The 18138-nt window shown below is 32.6% G+C and overlaps 1 protein-coding gene across 2 annotated transcripts; it reads left to right on the top strand.

Moving 5' to 3' along the window:
- The first annotated feature begins 10526 nt into the window (after positions 1–10526).
- Positions 10527–15766, top strand: LOC141719851 (uncharacterized). Of its 2 annotated transcripts, none has more exons than XM_074522223.1 (5): positions 10527–10605; positions 10703–10768; positions 11372–11449; positions 14852–15034; positions 15242–15766. In XM_074522223.1, exons 1-5 carry the CDS (start codon positions 10550–10552, stop codon positions 15252–15254), a joined length of 396 nt encoding a protein of 131 aa, XP_074378324.1. In that variant the 5' UTR covers positions 10527–10549; the 3' UTR covers positions 15255–15766. The 2 variants fall into 2 exon arrangements, with proteins under 2 accessions (XP_074378324.1, XP_074378320.1); XM_074522219.1 differs by having other exon boundaries at positions 14852–15038.
- The last annotated feature ends 2372 nt before the right edge of the window (positions 15767–18138 follow it).

Here is an 18138-nt window from a genome sequence, read left to right as displayed (position 1 = left end):
ATATTTATTACTTAATATCCTCAGTATATGAACTTAATAAATAACATATCAAAAGAAGCGAAAGTATGAAAAACTGAACAAATTTAATTCATAAGTTCTGTTCAGAAAAATACTTTTGACATACTTTGTCTCTAATTTCTCTGACTTATTGAAACATCTACATGCTTATATGATTTCTTGTTTATGTGGAAATAGGTTAGTCCAATGTTAGTAGACTAGTACATTATTTGTGTTGTTTTGAGTATGCTGATAGTGGTTAATTTATTTGACTGAATGCTGATAGGAGGAGTTACTTTTTGTGTAGGAAGTACGTGCTTATTTGCATGGGAAATAGTCACTCTCTAAAGTAAACTAATATTCCTGAGTACTTGCATGGGGAATAGTAACTAGTCATTTCTAACTGTCTAATATGCATATGTGTTTATTATTCATATTATCCGGTTAACTCAAGAGTCTATTGGTTTCTATCTTTAATTCCTCTATAAATTAAAAATGCATCCCTCTTTATCATTCATCAGCATTATCTTTCTAATAAACGTTTTAGCCTCAAAACTCACCTATTGTTCTTTTGGCTCCAATGGTTGCCCCCGTTTTTCACACACTCAACCACGGTGTTTATCTTCCAGCTCGGAACTTGACTGACGATAAGGTCTATTATGACCCTTTTGGACTTCAAATCCGCATCAAGGGGTTCGTATGCAGCCCTTTTGATCTTCCACGAGAGATCTTTGATGAACTCTCATGGGATGACCAACTTGGTATTCTTTTTTTTTGAGATGGAAGTCTCTCTTGAGCAGGAGAGACGAGCCAGGGTGGCTGAGCAGCAACGACTTGCTGCTCTGGTGCTGCAGGAGAGAATCATTCCTCTTACAAACTCCATGTCCAGAGCGTATGAGCACAGGGCAAGGAGATTGGCGGAAGAGAAGAAGGAGGCTGAACTAGAGTAGTTAGGATTAGGATTTAATTGTTAAATCAATGTCTTAATGTACTATGTTTCCATTTTTAATGAAAGTTCTGATTCTTGTCTTGCAATCTCTTGTTTGTGTAATAATTACTATGTGCTTGTATTTATATTAAATTTTGTCTTCTCTGCAATAATGCTTGCAACTAAAATATCTTGCAATATATTTGTCTAATGAAAGTCCAAAAAGATACATTTTTTCAATGCATTACAGGTTTATACAAGACATCAATAAGGAATTCAAATAATCAATTCACAGGTATTGGTGCTAAAACTGCAGCTAAAATAATTAAAAACCAAACTGCAGTTTACCCAGGCACAGCAACACAAACACAAACTTAAACACAATCCAACTCAGTTAACTCTCAAAAGGAACCTGTTTTACAAAAGGACAAAATCCCCAAAATGTTCTTCAGTTATTTTATTGTTTGAGAAAAAGGAACTGGTATCACAAACATGGAAATTTATCAGCTTTTCATGAATATCACTAATGCACCTTCGTGTGCAAAACAGTCTTAAAAGACTGATAGGTTTGAGGGTAGTACTCCTGAGGGGGAGCTATCTAAATCCTCTCCAATTCAATTGGAGGTTCCTCAAGAAGGAACAACTCCCCTCATAACTCTAGCAGAGGCTGCCCTAGCAGTTAAAGCTAGAAGAACAATTGCCTATGACAATGTCATAAGAAAGGAAAGCTTAGCACATTCAAGTGACAGTGTGTTGCAAGACACACAAGGGTTTGGGGCTGGTGCACATGGAAGTAACCCAGTCAAATCCCCTTCAATTCAATTGGAGGTTCCCATTACAAGTGGAGGACAACACACTGTCATAACCACATAGAAATCTGTGAGTCAAACTCTGACCCCAGTCATAGATGCTTATGTACTCATTTTTCTGGTGAAATGAGTATGATTAGCCCTATATGGTCTTCCCCCAATCATATGATCACAGATTAACTCTTCTCAGCCACCTCTTATTTCTGTAGGATAAACAACAATTGAGCCTTTCATGTGAGAATGAGAAAATAGATTGAGAGAAAAAATAGAAAATAAGAGAGGCAGGATCCTTCCTATAAAAAGGAGAGGTAGAATGAGTGTCTGGATTTAGCAATCCTTGTGAGGTAACTCTGACTCTTAAAAGTCATGAGACTAGTGTAGTGAGAAGTAGTGAGACTACTTATTCAAAATAACAGAGAGCTTAGGATTTTCCTATTCTAATCTACTTGATAAACTCATAACTACAGACTTCACTAAAACTGGAAGCTGCTGATAGTGTTCTACTTGAATATTGACAAAAGATTGAACAATGTGCATATAGATGGATCTTTCTTCCTGAAGATAATGTCAAAAGGGGGAGAATATATCTGAATGCCAAAACAACTAATGGATGTTTCCAGATAATAATATTATTTTCTTGATAGGGAGGGGGAGGGAATCTTTTCTTGATAAGGGGAGAAGGAAGAATAAATCTAAATGCTACTCTGCAAGTCACAAAAGAAGATCAGATGGGGAAATTGGGTTCTGCATTTAGATAAAGTTTTGACATCATCAACTAGAACTTGTGCATTATTTCATAATGAACAAGTTGGGGGAGATTGTAATATATAATAGATGATATCAAAGATTACTGAAGCTGAAAATGTCATTAGCAATCAGTTAAGCTTGGGGTCAATCCTAAGTAAGTTGTATTGTTATCTAAATTTGTATTATGTACTTGTAACACTTAAAGTCTGTAAAAATGCAAAGGAGCAGCCTAGAGTCTTTTTCCTAAAACAGTCTCAAGCCTAAGGATTCTATCTGGAAGAAGATCAAGAAGATCATGCCTCAGAAGAATTTTGAAGAAGCTTGGAGTTGAATAAATCTGTTTGGATAAAAGTTTTCTAAGTCAAGATATCTACAAGTCACAGATTTAATGTTATAGAGAAGTCATTCAAGAACTCCAGAATGACTTATCGATAAGTCATTCAAACTCCAGAGAGTACCGACGGATAAGCAATATCTACTCGATGGATGAGCTATATATATCTACTCGATGGATGAATAACATCTACTCGACAGATGAGCAATATCTACTCGACGGATAAGCTATACAACTACTTGACCGATGAGCAATATCTACTCAACGGATAAGCAATATCCACCGGGAGTAGAGAAGTTAGGAAAGTTACTCGAGAACTCAAAAAGATATCAACAAGTCATTCCTTCACTAGAGAACTCAGAGTTATCGACAAGTCTATAGTCATTCGAGAACTCAGAGATATCTACAAGTCAAGTGAAGTTATGAAGACTAGAGATCTCGATGAGCTGAAGACCTCTAAAAGCCAAACTCATTATGGAGTACCAGACATCTCGATAAGCCTTTATACTTGTCGAGATATCAAGTGTTCAAATGAATCAAACTGGAGATCTCGAAGTACAGTCTCAAAGTACAGAATTGTAGATCAGTTTAATATCCAAGATGAACAATCAACAAACAATCCAACAGCTGGATTGACAAGTCTACAAAAAGCAGCTTGAAGAGTGTACAAGATCAATGGCAAAGATTAACTAATAGAGGAAGATTAAAGTAAACATTGGATCTTAAAGATATGCTATGACAAGATTTGCTTTTCTATAAATAGAAATGACAAGTGACAGTTTAGTCCACTATGTAAACCAACAGTTAACTGAGCTATAAAGTTAACACTGATCCTCTAGTTAGAGGTAACAAATTAGATAAAAATTCTTGTAACACTCTTGAGAAGAAGCTGAGCTCTTTAAAGAGCTTAGAAATTTTGTACCAAAGCATCTTAATTTTTAATACAAAAATTAAGTGAGTTTTAAAGATCTGTATTCTTTATTTCATGCAAGTTTAATTTCTGCATGAACACTTTACTATACAAGATTTAATTTAATTTGTTCAACCATTATCCTTCTAGAAAAGCCTAAAATCAGAAAACGCATTCACCCCCCCTGTGTGTGATTCATTACCTAAAATCTATACATAATAAATTTGACTTAGGGTTCAGGAATCAAGATCAAGAAAACCAATTCGAGGATCAAGAGAAGGAATGTAGAAGCAATCTAGCTGAATATTGAGACATTTAATATTTTGTTGTCTAGTAAAATTATAACTTGATAATATATAAATCAAGTAGATACATTATTTGAAGTAAGAAATAAGTTTATGAAGTTTTCACCTGAAATTTTTATATCTGGTGTTGTAAAGCATAATATAAAGTAATATGTAATCGAGGAATTATAACTCAACATGAAACAGAAACAAATACATAATATTAAACTGTGAAGCACAGCAACCCTAAAGATGAAGACTGGATAAATACAAAGAATCAAAAGATGGAATTATTGCTTTAAGTCCTTAATCGGGTCATAGGAAGAAGTTCATTAATATGTTCAAGCCTCCATGAAGAATAAGATGTCAAAGGACTTCCAGTGTCAGTGAAATGATTTGATTTGAAGTATTATAGATTAGGGGTTCAGTGATCGAATCAATGAATAATCAATCAAGATGTATCAGTTTAGAACTACAGAAAAATTGAATTAAATAAATTCATGTTAGTTGTTTATGAACTAGACCAGTGCACCAAGCATCAACATATGAGAAAGGGATTAATTCAGTTATACAGAATTAATTGATATTGATACAATTATTGAAGACCATAAAGGGAAAATATGCTAAGTCATATTTTATACTAGTACTCGCAAGTAAAGAATACATAGCTTCTTGTTAAATGGTCATAAGATAAAATTGATTCTAAGGAAAAGAAAAGTCTCCTTATGGTCGCAGGTTCGAAGTTGATGCAAGAAAAATGGTTAAGTAAACCATAGTTCCTGTGGTCGCTAGTAAATGTGAATACTCTAAGGCAACCTTTCATCCTGTGGTCGCAAGTCAGTATAGAAGGAGTCTACTAGCTTGTAGTCACCAGTAACAAGTCAGAGAAATATTCCAAGGCAACTGTAACCTCCTAAGTATCTTCTGAAAAGGATACCATGGCTAAAAAGGCACTTAAACAGGTACTAGATTCATCTTCTCAACAAGGTAGTTCTATTGAAAATTGCTCATCGGCCACGACATCCTGTATTGAGTCAAACACACCGTCCAATATTTAAGCTCTTGAAGATGTAAATGAAATAATTAGAAGATCATTATTTGGTGAGGATAAATTGAATGTAACGGGGCATTCAACCATATTACGGTTATAATATCCTGTTTAAGGTCCTTCAATGGATCAACTGCCTTTACAGGTGTTAGGAGAAAGTGTTGTAATTGCTGCCACATCTATCACAACACTTACCTCCCCGGGAATAATAAACCTGGATGCATCTGCGGATAGGGGATCCGACATAGGTGCGGATAGGAAACCCATTAGCGATGAACCAGATTCAATTGGTTAGCCTAAGGGAAAAGTGTCTTCACCGAAACTAGAGGAACCTGAGGAATAGAGGCCAAATATGACGGCCTCATTGATCCTCCCAGAGATTCCAACTCTGGACCAGTCATCTCATGATGACATGCAACTTGTCTTCTACAAGGATCGGGAATCGCGAAACTCTCATTGCACCACTGCTGACATCCTTAAGGATGGCTCCGGTATTTCTTACAGGTAATTCTTCTGGATCTTGGAGCTATGAGCGGAGTGTATCTGTGAGGATGAGTAAAATACCAATCCCGAAACTGAGTGATAGAGTGCTGAGTAAAACACCGCGAGAAACTAGTGACACACCTACCACCCAAATCACACCTATAGATATGTCACAATATGTAACAAAATCTTATCTTGAAGAGCAGTTGGCATTGAAAGATGGTTATCTCAAAGAACAATTGGCTCTAAAGAATCAATATCTCGAGAATGAATTGTCTATCAGGGATCAATATATTGCACGTCTTTCCGAGTAGCTTGAACTTCAACAAGCGTCATTTACAAGCTTACGGGAATTCATGGAGAAATCTCTCTCACAATCATTGAAGGGAAAGGCAATTACCAATATTGAGCCAAATATCTCAGTTAGCAAGCAAGTGTCAATCCATGTCTCCACTGAAATAGTTCTTTCCAGTATTGGGCCAAAGACCTCGGTCAGCAAGCAAGTGTCTATTTCAGAATCATCTATTCAAGAGATCCCTAACTTGATCTTGCCTGCTCAATCAACCCCAGCTCTGAAAGATAACACAACTGAGGGAGAGAAAAGGGTGGAGCAAGAAAAAGTAGCTGCTGCTGTCGATTTAATTCATGACATTGGATATGATGAGTTTGGAGATGAGCTAAATGAAGAAAAGGAAGAAGAATAAGTGAGTATTGACGAAAGGGTGTTAATCAAATCAAGAACTGCTGAGAAGGGTTCTACGACTTAGCGGGATCAATCAACATCTAAACAAGATCTTCTGAGCCAAGTCATTAAGGCTTAGAGAAATCTTCTATCTGAGATATATGCCCCAATGACCCTATTTACTGAGTTGGAAGGATTGAAGGAAGGGGAGATAGATGAAAGGAAAGTTCCCATGGGATGTGAACCCACTTTTGAAGAGGTAGAGATGGTAGAAAGAAAGATGATCACAAAATATGAAGAATATGAAGATAAAGATGCATTCTCAGATGACTACTTGTACTATGGAATGACTGAAGAGATTAAACTATCTTATAAAGCAATTCAAGATGAGGTAGAGAGATCAAAAGCAAGAGTGTAAAGAGCCATTCAGAGAAAGGAAGCTAGAGAAGCAATAAAAGCATATATTCGAGAGAACAGAAGAACAAGTAAATGGGAGTACATAAAAAGGAAAATGTACAAACCATAAATCTATCTTAAATTAGAAACTGGCAACATGAATCATCTAAACATTGTGGAAAAGTTCAGAATACTCTATAACAACATTCATGAGTTCTATCACATGTTCAAATAAGTGATCACTAGTACCACTGTGAATGTTCTAAAGAATGGATGGAGGATTAATATTAACCACCTTGATGGAGTCCAAATAAAGATATCCACAAGTGTTCTAAAAAAGCTTAACATTGTTGAACTGTTTGACCTGACCTCAAAGATCCCATGGTCGACATTAAATGAGAATGATAACTTCAGACATAGGCTTCGAAAGATGATGATGGATGTGTCTCCTCAAGCATTCTTTCAACCATTTGTGATCAAAGTATTTGTAGATGGTAGAATGCAGAATATCTCATTATCTGATGACCACTTAAGACTCATTCGTTATCAATAACTCTCTTTTTTGGAAAGTCAACTAAGAAGCAAGAGGGCCAAACTGGAAGCTCCATGAGTGAGAAGATCAAAAGCAAATCTCAGAGTTGTTGAAGTTCTATATGCTTACAGACTGAATACCAAGATGATCAGAGATTCTGAGAAAGACATGGAGAAGCTAACCATAGCATATCATGAGATGGTGTTTATTAATGGAGTTGTAGAGATTGATCTTTTAAAAGATAGTGAACCTATTATCAGCATAGATGATGAAGGGGATCTAGTCTCTGAGATCAACAAAAAGAAGATTAAGATCAAATACTTCAGAGAAAGTGAATTAGACTCAATAAAGCAAGCCTTGCTGGATGTTAAAGGTTCTACATGCAAAACAGACACGGTTGCACTAATTCCAATCATGGAGATTCTTGAAGATGTATTGGAAGAATAATCTGTCAACGATACCAAGAGGGTACGAGGACATCCCAAAAGGATAACTATTTTCATAATGGCAAGAAGGTCTACATTATTGTTTGATCTTATTCTTAAATGCTCCAAGGTCAGATATCTTCAATTAATACTTAATGAACTGAACAATCCAACTCTAATTAATGCACTTGAAATATAAGTTCGGGATTCTGTGCAAGCAAGACTGAATGATCTCATGAATCAAAGCAAAATAACATCTCTTCCAGAATCAATAAGGACATCAGATCCAAGGAAGAAACATACCAAGAGAAAGTCTGTTCAGACTCAATCCACTCAGGAAGGAGAAGGTAGTCAAGGCAAGAGGTTAAAAAAGACAAAGAGAAAGAAGACTTAGATTATCTGTTCAGGCTAGAGGAATATTTCTTTGTAATGTGTAATATAAGAAATCTTGAATTGTATATGTAATCCAGAATGCATTTAATATTATTCTCTATTTTTAGATTATAATTTTTCTTATTTTCAGTTGAGTTATCCTTAGGGATTTGCTTGTCGAACTCTAACAAACAAATAGGGGGAGATTGTAAAGCATAATATAACATAATTTGTAATCGAGGAATTATAACTCAAAATGAAACATAAACAGATAAATAATATTAAACTGTGAAGCACAGGAACCCTGAAGATGAAGACTGGATAATTAAAAAAATCAAAAGATGGAATTAATGCTCTAAGTCCGTAACCAGGTCATGGGAAGAAGTTCATTAATATGTCCAAGCCTCCGTGAAGAATAAAATATCAAAGAACTTCCATTGTCAGTGAAATGATTTGATTTGAAGTATTACAGATTAGGGGTTTAGTGATTGAAGCAATAAATAATCAATCAAGAGGTATCAGTTCAGAACTGCAGAAGAAATTGAATTAAATCAATTCATGTTAGTTGTTTATAAACCAAAACAGTGCACCAAGCATCAACATATCAGAAATGACTTAATACAGTTATACTGAATAATTATTATTGATATAATTATTGAAAGATAGTGTCGTATTTTATACTAGTGGTTGCAAGTAAAGAATGTATAGCTTCTTGTTAAATGGTCGCAAGATAGAATTGATTCTAAGGTAAAGAAAAGTTGCCTTATGGTCGCAGGTTAGAAGTAGATGCAAGAAAAATGGTTAAGTAAACCATAGTTCCTGTAATCGCCAGTAAATGTGAATACTCTAAGGCAACCTTTCACTCTGTGGTCGCAAGTCAGTACAGAAGGAGTCTACTAGCTTGTGGTTGCCAATAACAAGTCAGAGAAATATTTTTAAGGTAACATCATTACCTTATGGTCTCAAGTAAGAAGGACAAAGCAATATAACCCACTCTGGTCGCCAGTAAATCACTTGATTATTTTCATTGAACAAACAGATGTAATTTAATTGAATTGTGTGTATATAATCATGCCACCTGTCCAAAGAAATTGAAGACTACAAAAGTAGCAGAATGAATTCATTTCGTTCAGTTATCTTCCTCAGCAACCAACTGCATTTTTACGAAGCTCCAGTAAAGGCTCTATATGTTTAAGCTTTTAAACATATTGTTGTGTTGTCGAATTTATTGTAGCTAATCATTAAATTGATTAGATTATAGCAACCTCAAGGTTTATATTAATAAAATAATATATTCCTGGAATTATTTCGTGTCTATTTTGATTCCGTATATATAATGAAGAACTTGTAATGAATAAAAAAAGATTGTAGGTATCATATTCAACCCCCCCTTCTAAGATACTTTGGGACTAACATGTGTTTTTATTTCTGTTTAATAAATCTTAAAGTTCAAGTTTGAGAAAAGTTTGATTTGTATTCAACCCCCTTCTACAAATCACAATGTTATTGATTGGAAGTAAATAACAATCACCATTACCAATTTTATAATACAAACTACAAACCAATAACAACCGCATATTTAATCCCTTTCTCTCTCCTCCTTGTGCACTATGTATTCATGTATATATTTTTCCCTTTATTTTTAATTTGACTTTTCTCATTAGCCGATTAACGTTTTTAAAAAATAAATTCACTGTATATTTTTCCATCTCACACTCATCAATTTGCATAACATATTTGCTATATTTTTACGACAAGTCAGTATTTAATCTTACCCGAATTACTAAGATGAAATAAGTACTATTCCAGGAACCAATAAATTTTAGTGATTCCTGTAGGCATAATTAGTGATTTATCACCAAAATATATCAAATATAGTATTCATACTGATTGTTGGATGATGTAGAAAAATATAATGAAGTTAGATCTTAAAGAGAGCTCACCAATTAACGGGAAAAATTTAATTAAAAATGAAAGAAATTAGGTGAAGTTGTGTGTGGGAGGGTATATTTAAATTGGGTGTGGTATAGTTTGTAGTTTGTATTTTAATTTAGTTTGTATTGGAGTTTAGACTCTCTCTCTCTCTCTCTATATATATATATATATATATATCTTAATTTATGCAAGTGAAGAAAACAAGAAATTTACCATCTTACCTTTTTCTCTAAAATGTTATCCAGTAAAATTTAAAATTTAAGGTCATTTTGGTAAATTCACCTAACAAATGAGGTTATTAGGCTGTGCAACACAGCCAAATTTGTTCTGCTAATACAATAATTATACATACATATGATATGATATATACACAAATCATTCAACAATCCCAAAAATCATGGAAATAATCCATCAATTTGTTTTCAAAAATTGGATCACTTAGGATTGATATCACTTCGTTTGAAATTTAAATTTGGTAAGTTTACATGTCTTTTTTTGTTGAATTTTAAATCTCTAAATTGATAATCACAATTATAACTGCTCTCATCATCACTTCAGTAGAAGTACTTATTTCAGTCTAGTGATACTTTCATACCACAATAGATGCAAGATATGTATTTAAATTGTAATTAAATTTCATTATTATCACTCTCTTCTTCTTAGTCAAATGTTAATCTTCTCCATCAGCCAAAGTTCAAGGTTACAACTTATCTTCGTGTATATGTAAGTCTATACATGTTTTTATATGCCTGTCAATTTAGATTCTATCATCATCATATCATTCATTTATATCACTAATCTATTCATTTATCTATTGTAGTTGTACTCAATCGTCGAAGATTCCTCCATTTATCTCATCGGAGGGAAATAATTATCATTTTATCAGGTATATATGTGCAATGATTACTTTCTTTTTAAGATAATTTTAGAACACACATATAATTTATATTTTCTTCGGAGTATGTTATATTGTATTAATTAGTCTAAGTGAATTTATTAAAATGATGCAATGACATATTATTGTTTAATTGAGAACAATGATCGTAGATGGTTTCATCTAGTTTGATATGCACTATCACTCTGAATAGCGTGCTGTAATGGTAAATAATATTTTTAAAAATTGTAAATCTTTTGTTCATAAATATGTGATTCTTGCCGATGGAGGAAGCGAGCAATAATTTCACCATACCCCACCATACCTCCTAATCGAATGTTGAAATAGGTATGTGTATATATACATGTTTTATATACGTGATTAATTTGTCGTATATTGTGGATTCATATATAACCTAATTGAATATCGAATATATTATTTCATGAATTATTAAATCAGGTTCAGAGCTCCAAACAGATTTTATATGTTTATGTTTGATATTTAGTTTTCGATATTTGTTGTATTAAATTATGTATCATTAGGTTATTTTGTTATTTCATATACATTAATATTGAAATTATCATTTTTCTTATATATGTGACTTTATAATTGCAGCAGGATGACCATGCATGTAGCTATGCATAATTTCAAGAATTCAGTCACTCCGATGCAAGGAATACCTGTCAACCGAAAGTTAGATTGTTATTTTTCTCTAACTTTATATAATTTATTGAAACTTTGATGGTAATATATTTTGATTCTTTTCATTTGTGCATGTCAGTCCATTTGGAAGAGGCAAAAAGAGGCATTAGTTATGTCATTAATATACATCATTCAAGAATATCATTGATTTTGGAATTTTATTTTTAATTTTATTTTTATATATTTTATAATATAATGAATTTTAGGTATATTTAAAGTGTTTTCGATTATAAATTTGTTAGGCTATACTAAAAAATAATAGTCATTTGAAAATGATAATCCGTTTACAATTTATTTATTTACAGGTTTATGTTAATAGACTCGATACTGAATAGTTTATTATAGTTGATGATTATACTGTGTTAAATGGATAACATAAAATCAGTGACACTTAAAACCAACCAAACCAATGCATTAGATTCAAATTGTACTGCTCAAGTACAAACTAGATGTGCTAAGTCATTTGGGTGTTCGCACTACTGATCCTTCTTACTAAGTTAACAAAGTTCACTTTTATATTATATAGTGATATTGCATTTTTGTAGGCGAAAATGGAAACTGCAATTTGATTCGAAGTCCGTCCACTTAACCCGTATAGTCTACCCATAAGATAACAAATAGCTCGTAGAATAATTAAGACTAGCATTTAAGACTCGATTAATCATATAAATCACGTAGCACATAAGTCAGATAGTCACTTAGGTTAGTAAAATAATTTTAGAATTAAAATCGAGTCATTATACACATTATTGTATAATATCTGACCCGTACACTATTTTTTTTGAATTTATTCAACCTTTATTCCTAATTAAGGGAGTCTATAAATAAATAACTATCAAAAGCCGATTTGTTTTTAAAAGAAATTGGTATTTGAAACTAATTTCATTGGAAACATATCATTTTTCTGATGCTGAGAGTGTTCGTTTCATTTAAAATGGAAAAATGGTTCAATTAATATTCAATTAATAAGAATAATCTAATTAATAATCAAAATATTTGATTATTCAAATTAATTGAATATTTATTATATTTTTAAATAATTATTTAGGAAAAATCAAAATTAAAAATAATTTTCCATAATTTTTGGAAATTAAATGAATTTAAAACAAACTCTTTAAATAAACGGATTTATTATCAAAGTAATTAATCAATTTAAATAAATAATAAATAATAAATAAATTTTGAATTTTGGAATACATTTAAAATAATTCAGATTTATTTATAAAATTAATTAATTAAATTAATTAATCAATTTATTTAAATATATAAAACTGATTTTTTAATTTTTAAAACTAAAAATGAAATCCGAAAACAGTTTTTGAAAATGGGTTTTGGGTTGGAATGGATCAAAATCGGGTCAACAATCTGGGTCAAACGGGTCAGAAAATGGGTCGTCAAGAACCCGCTTGACCCGCCGAAATCCGGAAAAATTCGGCAGCCCCTCCACTATTTTGACGAGCTCCAATTCGAGCCCAAACATCACCATTTCATCACGGTTTTCAGTCAATTTCCTTCCCCATCAACACAGCAACACAACTTCATGCTAAAAAACAACAGACGATTGTTGTATCGTCTTCTCCGGCCATAAACCGAATGACGTCAGCGACGAGTTCGAAGTTTTCCGGTAACGTCGATTAAAATTGACCTAGAACTCAACAAAACCAAACAAAAATTATTCCTTATGCCTATACAAGGCTAACCCATAGATTAAAGCAGTAAACAATCAACAAAATGAGCAGAAAGTTCAAGATCTCCGGTGACAGCGTTTCCAAGCGAACTAGAAACGTAAACAAAAAATCACAAAACCAGTACAAATCGACTGCAAATTCAACGATATATAACTATACATCAAGCAATTAAATCAAAACAATCTCAAATTAAAACACCCTAATTCGAATTAAACCCGAAAAATTAAAATTAAAAATGAGTACCTATGTTGATGATATGATTTTGATTAGACAGTCTAATAGAATAAGATTCAAGTTTCAAAATAGTTACTCACATTTCAGATTCTAATACTCCTAACATGATCAAATCTGCTTCGATCTCCAAGAACAGTCCAAGAACCCTAACCGTAACTCTCTCAATTTTTTTTGATTTTTTTCTAAATTTTTATAATATTTAAAAAATTAATAATAAAAATAATTCTATTATAATTACAGAAAAATACCGCTAATTATAATTTAGGCCTTAATTATATCTCTTAATAAAATTAATTAGCCTTTAATTAGTAATTTATGGGGAATAATTTTTAAAATTTTAATTTCACATAATTATAAAATACATGCCAAAATTTCCCAAAAATTATGAATAATCCAAAAATGCAAAATATTGAATATTTGAAAGTCTCGTAATTTTGTAAAAATAAAAATATGATTTTTCTGGGCTTCTGAGTACCTGTAGGGGCTCGGAAAAATTATTTTTGCAAAACGAAATATTTAATAAATTAACTAGATGTTCGGAAAATCAATATGGTATATGCCATATTATGCAAAAATGAGGCCAATTGCTCAATACAAAATAACAGCTATTAAAATAAAACCTGGATAGTATAACTTTTAATATAAATCTATTTAACATGTAATAAAATTCCCGAAATATATCTTGAACCATACGGAACATATACAACACATAACATTTAACATATTATGATCAATACTTATTTATGATATAATAAAACACATAATACTCACTTAATATTTTACAAAACAGTAGTAATTTCCCAGTTGTTACATTTATTATATTTAATCTTTCTATGGAGAAAATGATTGAAAATACTATAACATTGAGGCATTTCAATTTGATGGTTAGCATTTACATTGACAATCACATTCTTGGATCCTATTTTTTGACATTAATATATATGTCCTTTAAATTTAGATCTGGAGGAGTATCAAATACTAATCTTGAGCCTAATGGTCTTATGCTTCTTGTAGTGGAGTAGAATTGTAGTGTAACTTACATTCCACGGACTACTTTTGTGTGTTTATATATTCTAATGACCGGTTATAGCTAACCCAAAATTTATTTTATCATTAGAATAACTCTGATCTTCCCATGTTTCTTAAATCCGTGTTAATTATTGGATGTTATGAACATGAATTTGCTTAAACTGGAATGGGAATTCCAAATATTTGGAATGCAATAAACTCTTAAATCTCTCTTTTCTTATTAATAGTAATCTAATACCAATTGTTTAGACATGCTCGTATTTAAAATTTTCATGTCATAATATTAAAAATACATATTTTAGCTAACTTTTATTTTTCTGATTTAGCATAAAAGCAGACTTTGTTATCAGATTTTTAACATATGACTGAAGTTTGCTTTGTGGATATAAATTTCACTGGTATTGTCGGGAATGATGGTCTCAGTTGTATTTTATTCTGATAGCATTTTTCATGAAGCTGGTGAAATCGAAAAAAGCTCAAGAAGACGAAGTCCACTTCTTGAAAATAATAATATTCTTATTCAGAAGGCGTTACCGGAAGCACCAGTTACCATTCAGGAGAAAGAGTCATCTTCGATTATTTTTTCCTGCATCCAAAAGAATCGAGATTATAAACTCCTAAACAAGTTGGTAATTAATTTAATTCATTTTACAATCATTATTTTCTTGATAATACTGATTCTTTCCAAATACTAAAATATTTTATTTTTTTGATATGACGATTCCTTTATTACAATGTATAGATTATTAATATAATATGGGATTTTGTGCCTAATGGAAACAACAATTGTGATTCTAACATAGGCATGATCAATTTCCGATTATTTTGTTAGGCATCTTTCATGACCAAAAAACTACAGAATTGATCTGCTGGATATACGGAAGGGGATTTGGAGGGCCTTTTGGGATGAAGACGAGAATGTCTTTCCCGATAGAGAAAACCTACATGCATCACTATAGTTAGACACTATAAAAGATGAGTGTCTACCTGAAATTAGAAAATACTGTAAATTATTTCGCAAGTCTTAATTACAAAAGTTTGACATTTTATTTTTGCTTACCGGTGGAGATTATGCAAGAGATTTTCAATTGGACATGGGATTTAACCAAATTCATGACGGTGACTATATGGATTTCTTCTTTGCAGCAGGAAGTATGGCTCTTGACTCTAGAGCAAGAGGTTTGATTCATTTCAGGGTAAGATGTGGATTTTTGATGTGAGAGTTTATAGTTGATAGGGGTCTTGGTGATATGCCATTTATTTTCTTGCTATTAAACATGGACTACCACCTGATGCTTTTACTATCTCCGGACATCTTCTTGATTTATAGAAGGTTTGGTCATTTTGTTTCTAGAGGAACAACTATCAACTTCATACAATATTATAGTAGGTACCTTGATAGTCCCATATGGAAAAATCATATGTTTTATGTCAATTTCTATTCTTGATTATTGAGTAGTTTATTCCGAAATTGTGATGATTTTTTAGAAATATATTCACTAAAAATTTCCTTTGTTTTAGATTTGTCAAAAAAGTTAATGTGTGAACTTAGTTTAGTTTATTTGGTAGTGTTTAGTGACCGTTGATTTTGTTGCTTTTGTCATTTTCTAGGCGCCAAATAATTTTGTTGTTATTAACTTAATAGCTTACAAATTATTGTACTCAAATATACTCAAGTTTTTTAGCTTTTACATTTCTTTAAAGTTTTTTGACCTCTTAAAATTAATTGATTAGTAATATCTTGGCCATTCTTATAGTTTGGCATTTAGAACAATGTTCTAAGGTTGGGTCAGATATTATATCTATTATTTTATCATTTACTCAAATTCTGGATCTCCATTAATTGGTTAGTTCATTAAAAAAAATTATTATCAGGAGATTTACTTTTCATCCATAAATGGTCCTAATAAGGTAATGTCTGCATTGTATAAATCATAGTGTGTTAGTATGTTAGCTCTGTTCATAACCATATTGCTCACTACATTATATATTGCTCACTGCATTTTGTGAACTATCTATATTGTACTACTCACAGCACTGCCAACTAACACTATTTAACACTCCAATACATGACTAACTATTCTAGACTAGTATAGCAATAGATCAGTATAGAAATACAACAATTTAAAGGTACTCCGCATATGTTAAAAAGAACATTTTCTCAAAATCAGTATCCTCTATTACAGCAACATACTAGAGTCCAAATTATCAATTTTTATAGCGCCTCCACATACTATAGGATTGAAGCCACTTCAGTATACCATTTAGATATTTTGCACTAATCAAAAGCCTTTTCTCTCCATGTATTGTGAGAGTTTTTCTCTTCTCTCTACTTTTCTTTTTCTCTAAAAGAACAAGGCTGTGAGAGGTTGGCATCTTATCATGGCTAGATATCAAGGTATCGAAGATCAACTAGCAGGGTTAGACATTGAGGATGAAGAGAATGAGTCTCTTGTGTTCAAAAGGGATGTTGAGGAGGGAGGAAATAAATACGAACTGTGTCTAGTTGGTAGGTTTTTTGTCATAGAAAACCATCAACGACAAAGCTATGAAATCAAAAATGGTTGATGTATGGAAGCCTGCTATGGGAATAAATATCAAAAAATTTGAAACTGGTATTTTTCTCTTTTAATTCTATCATAAAGAAGATATGAAATGGGTTCTAAAAGGAGGGTCATGGTCATTTGATAATGCAATGTTAATTGTCATTCCCATTCCAAATGGGGAGGAGCCATTGTTAGTTCCTTTATGGCATCTTAACATATGGATCCAAATCCATGACCTTATGAGTGCACAACAACTGGGAAATTTGTTTGGGGAATTTGTGGAGTATGACGTGAAGAATAGCACTGGTATTTGGCATGAATACATGAGGGTGAGAATCAAGTTAGATGTCAGGAAACCTCTTAAAAGGAAAAAGAAGATCACTCATAAATCTGGGGCGGAAGTAATTGTGTCTTGTAAGTATGAGCGTCTTGGAGAAGTCTGTTTCACGTATGGCATTATATTGCATACCATTAAATTCTCTAAACCCTTTTTGGACAAGCAGATTGAGGTTGGCGAAAAGGAGTGGGGAAGTTGGTTAAGGGCACCACCACGTATGGTGGCCGGACCGGCACGTAGCAAATTTTTAGAGGGATGAATGTGACATGGATTGGGAAACCAAGGTTGGCTGAAGAAATACTATCCAGGAAAATGTGGGAGGATTAGCTACATTTTCGGCAGGTGAGATAGTTGGGGGGAGGAATAATAGGGCGATTGAAAACCATCTTATCTCTACAGCTGGTGGAACTATTTCTAAAATTTAAAATGTGGAAAGTGCGGGAATTACCAATCAGATAATTTGTATTAATGGGACTGAGGATGAGGAATTAATTGGGCTAAATTTAGAAGAGCGAAAGAGAAAAAGAACTGGGCTTGTCATCATGAACAGTAATAATGTGGAGGAAGGAGTCTTCACATCAAAAGTTTATGAAAATGGCACAGACATGGACGTTGTTCTTTCTGATAAGGATTGTGCAGCATCCCCTGGCTATATTTTGACTAAGCTTGCAGAGCAAGCTAGCCAGTCCCAATGATTTTTTAGTTGGAACTGCCAGGGTTTGGGGAATGCCCGGACAATTCGTGCTCTTAGGGTCTTGATAAGGTCTCGTAAACCCGCTTTTGTTTTTCATCCAGAACCTATTTCTTTTAGTAATAAAATTGAGAAAATTCATGTGAAATTTGGTT

The sequence above is a fragment of the Apium graveolens genome, chromosome 1 (genome assembly GCF_009905375.1).
Source record: "Apium graveolens cultivar Ventura chromosome 1, ASM990537v1, whole genome shotgun sequence".
NCBI classification, from domain to species: Eukaryota; Viridiplantae; Streptophyta; class Magnoliopsida; order Apiales; family Apiaceae; genus Apium; species Apium graveolens.
Note: the sequence above shows the minus strand (reverse complement) of the source record. Positions and strands in the feature narration are given on the sequence as shown.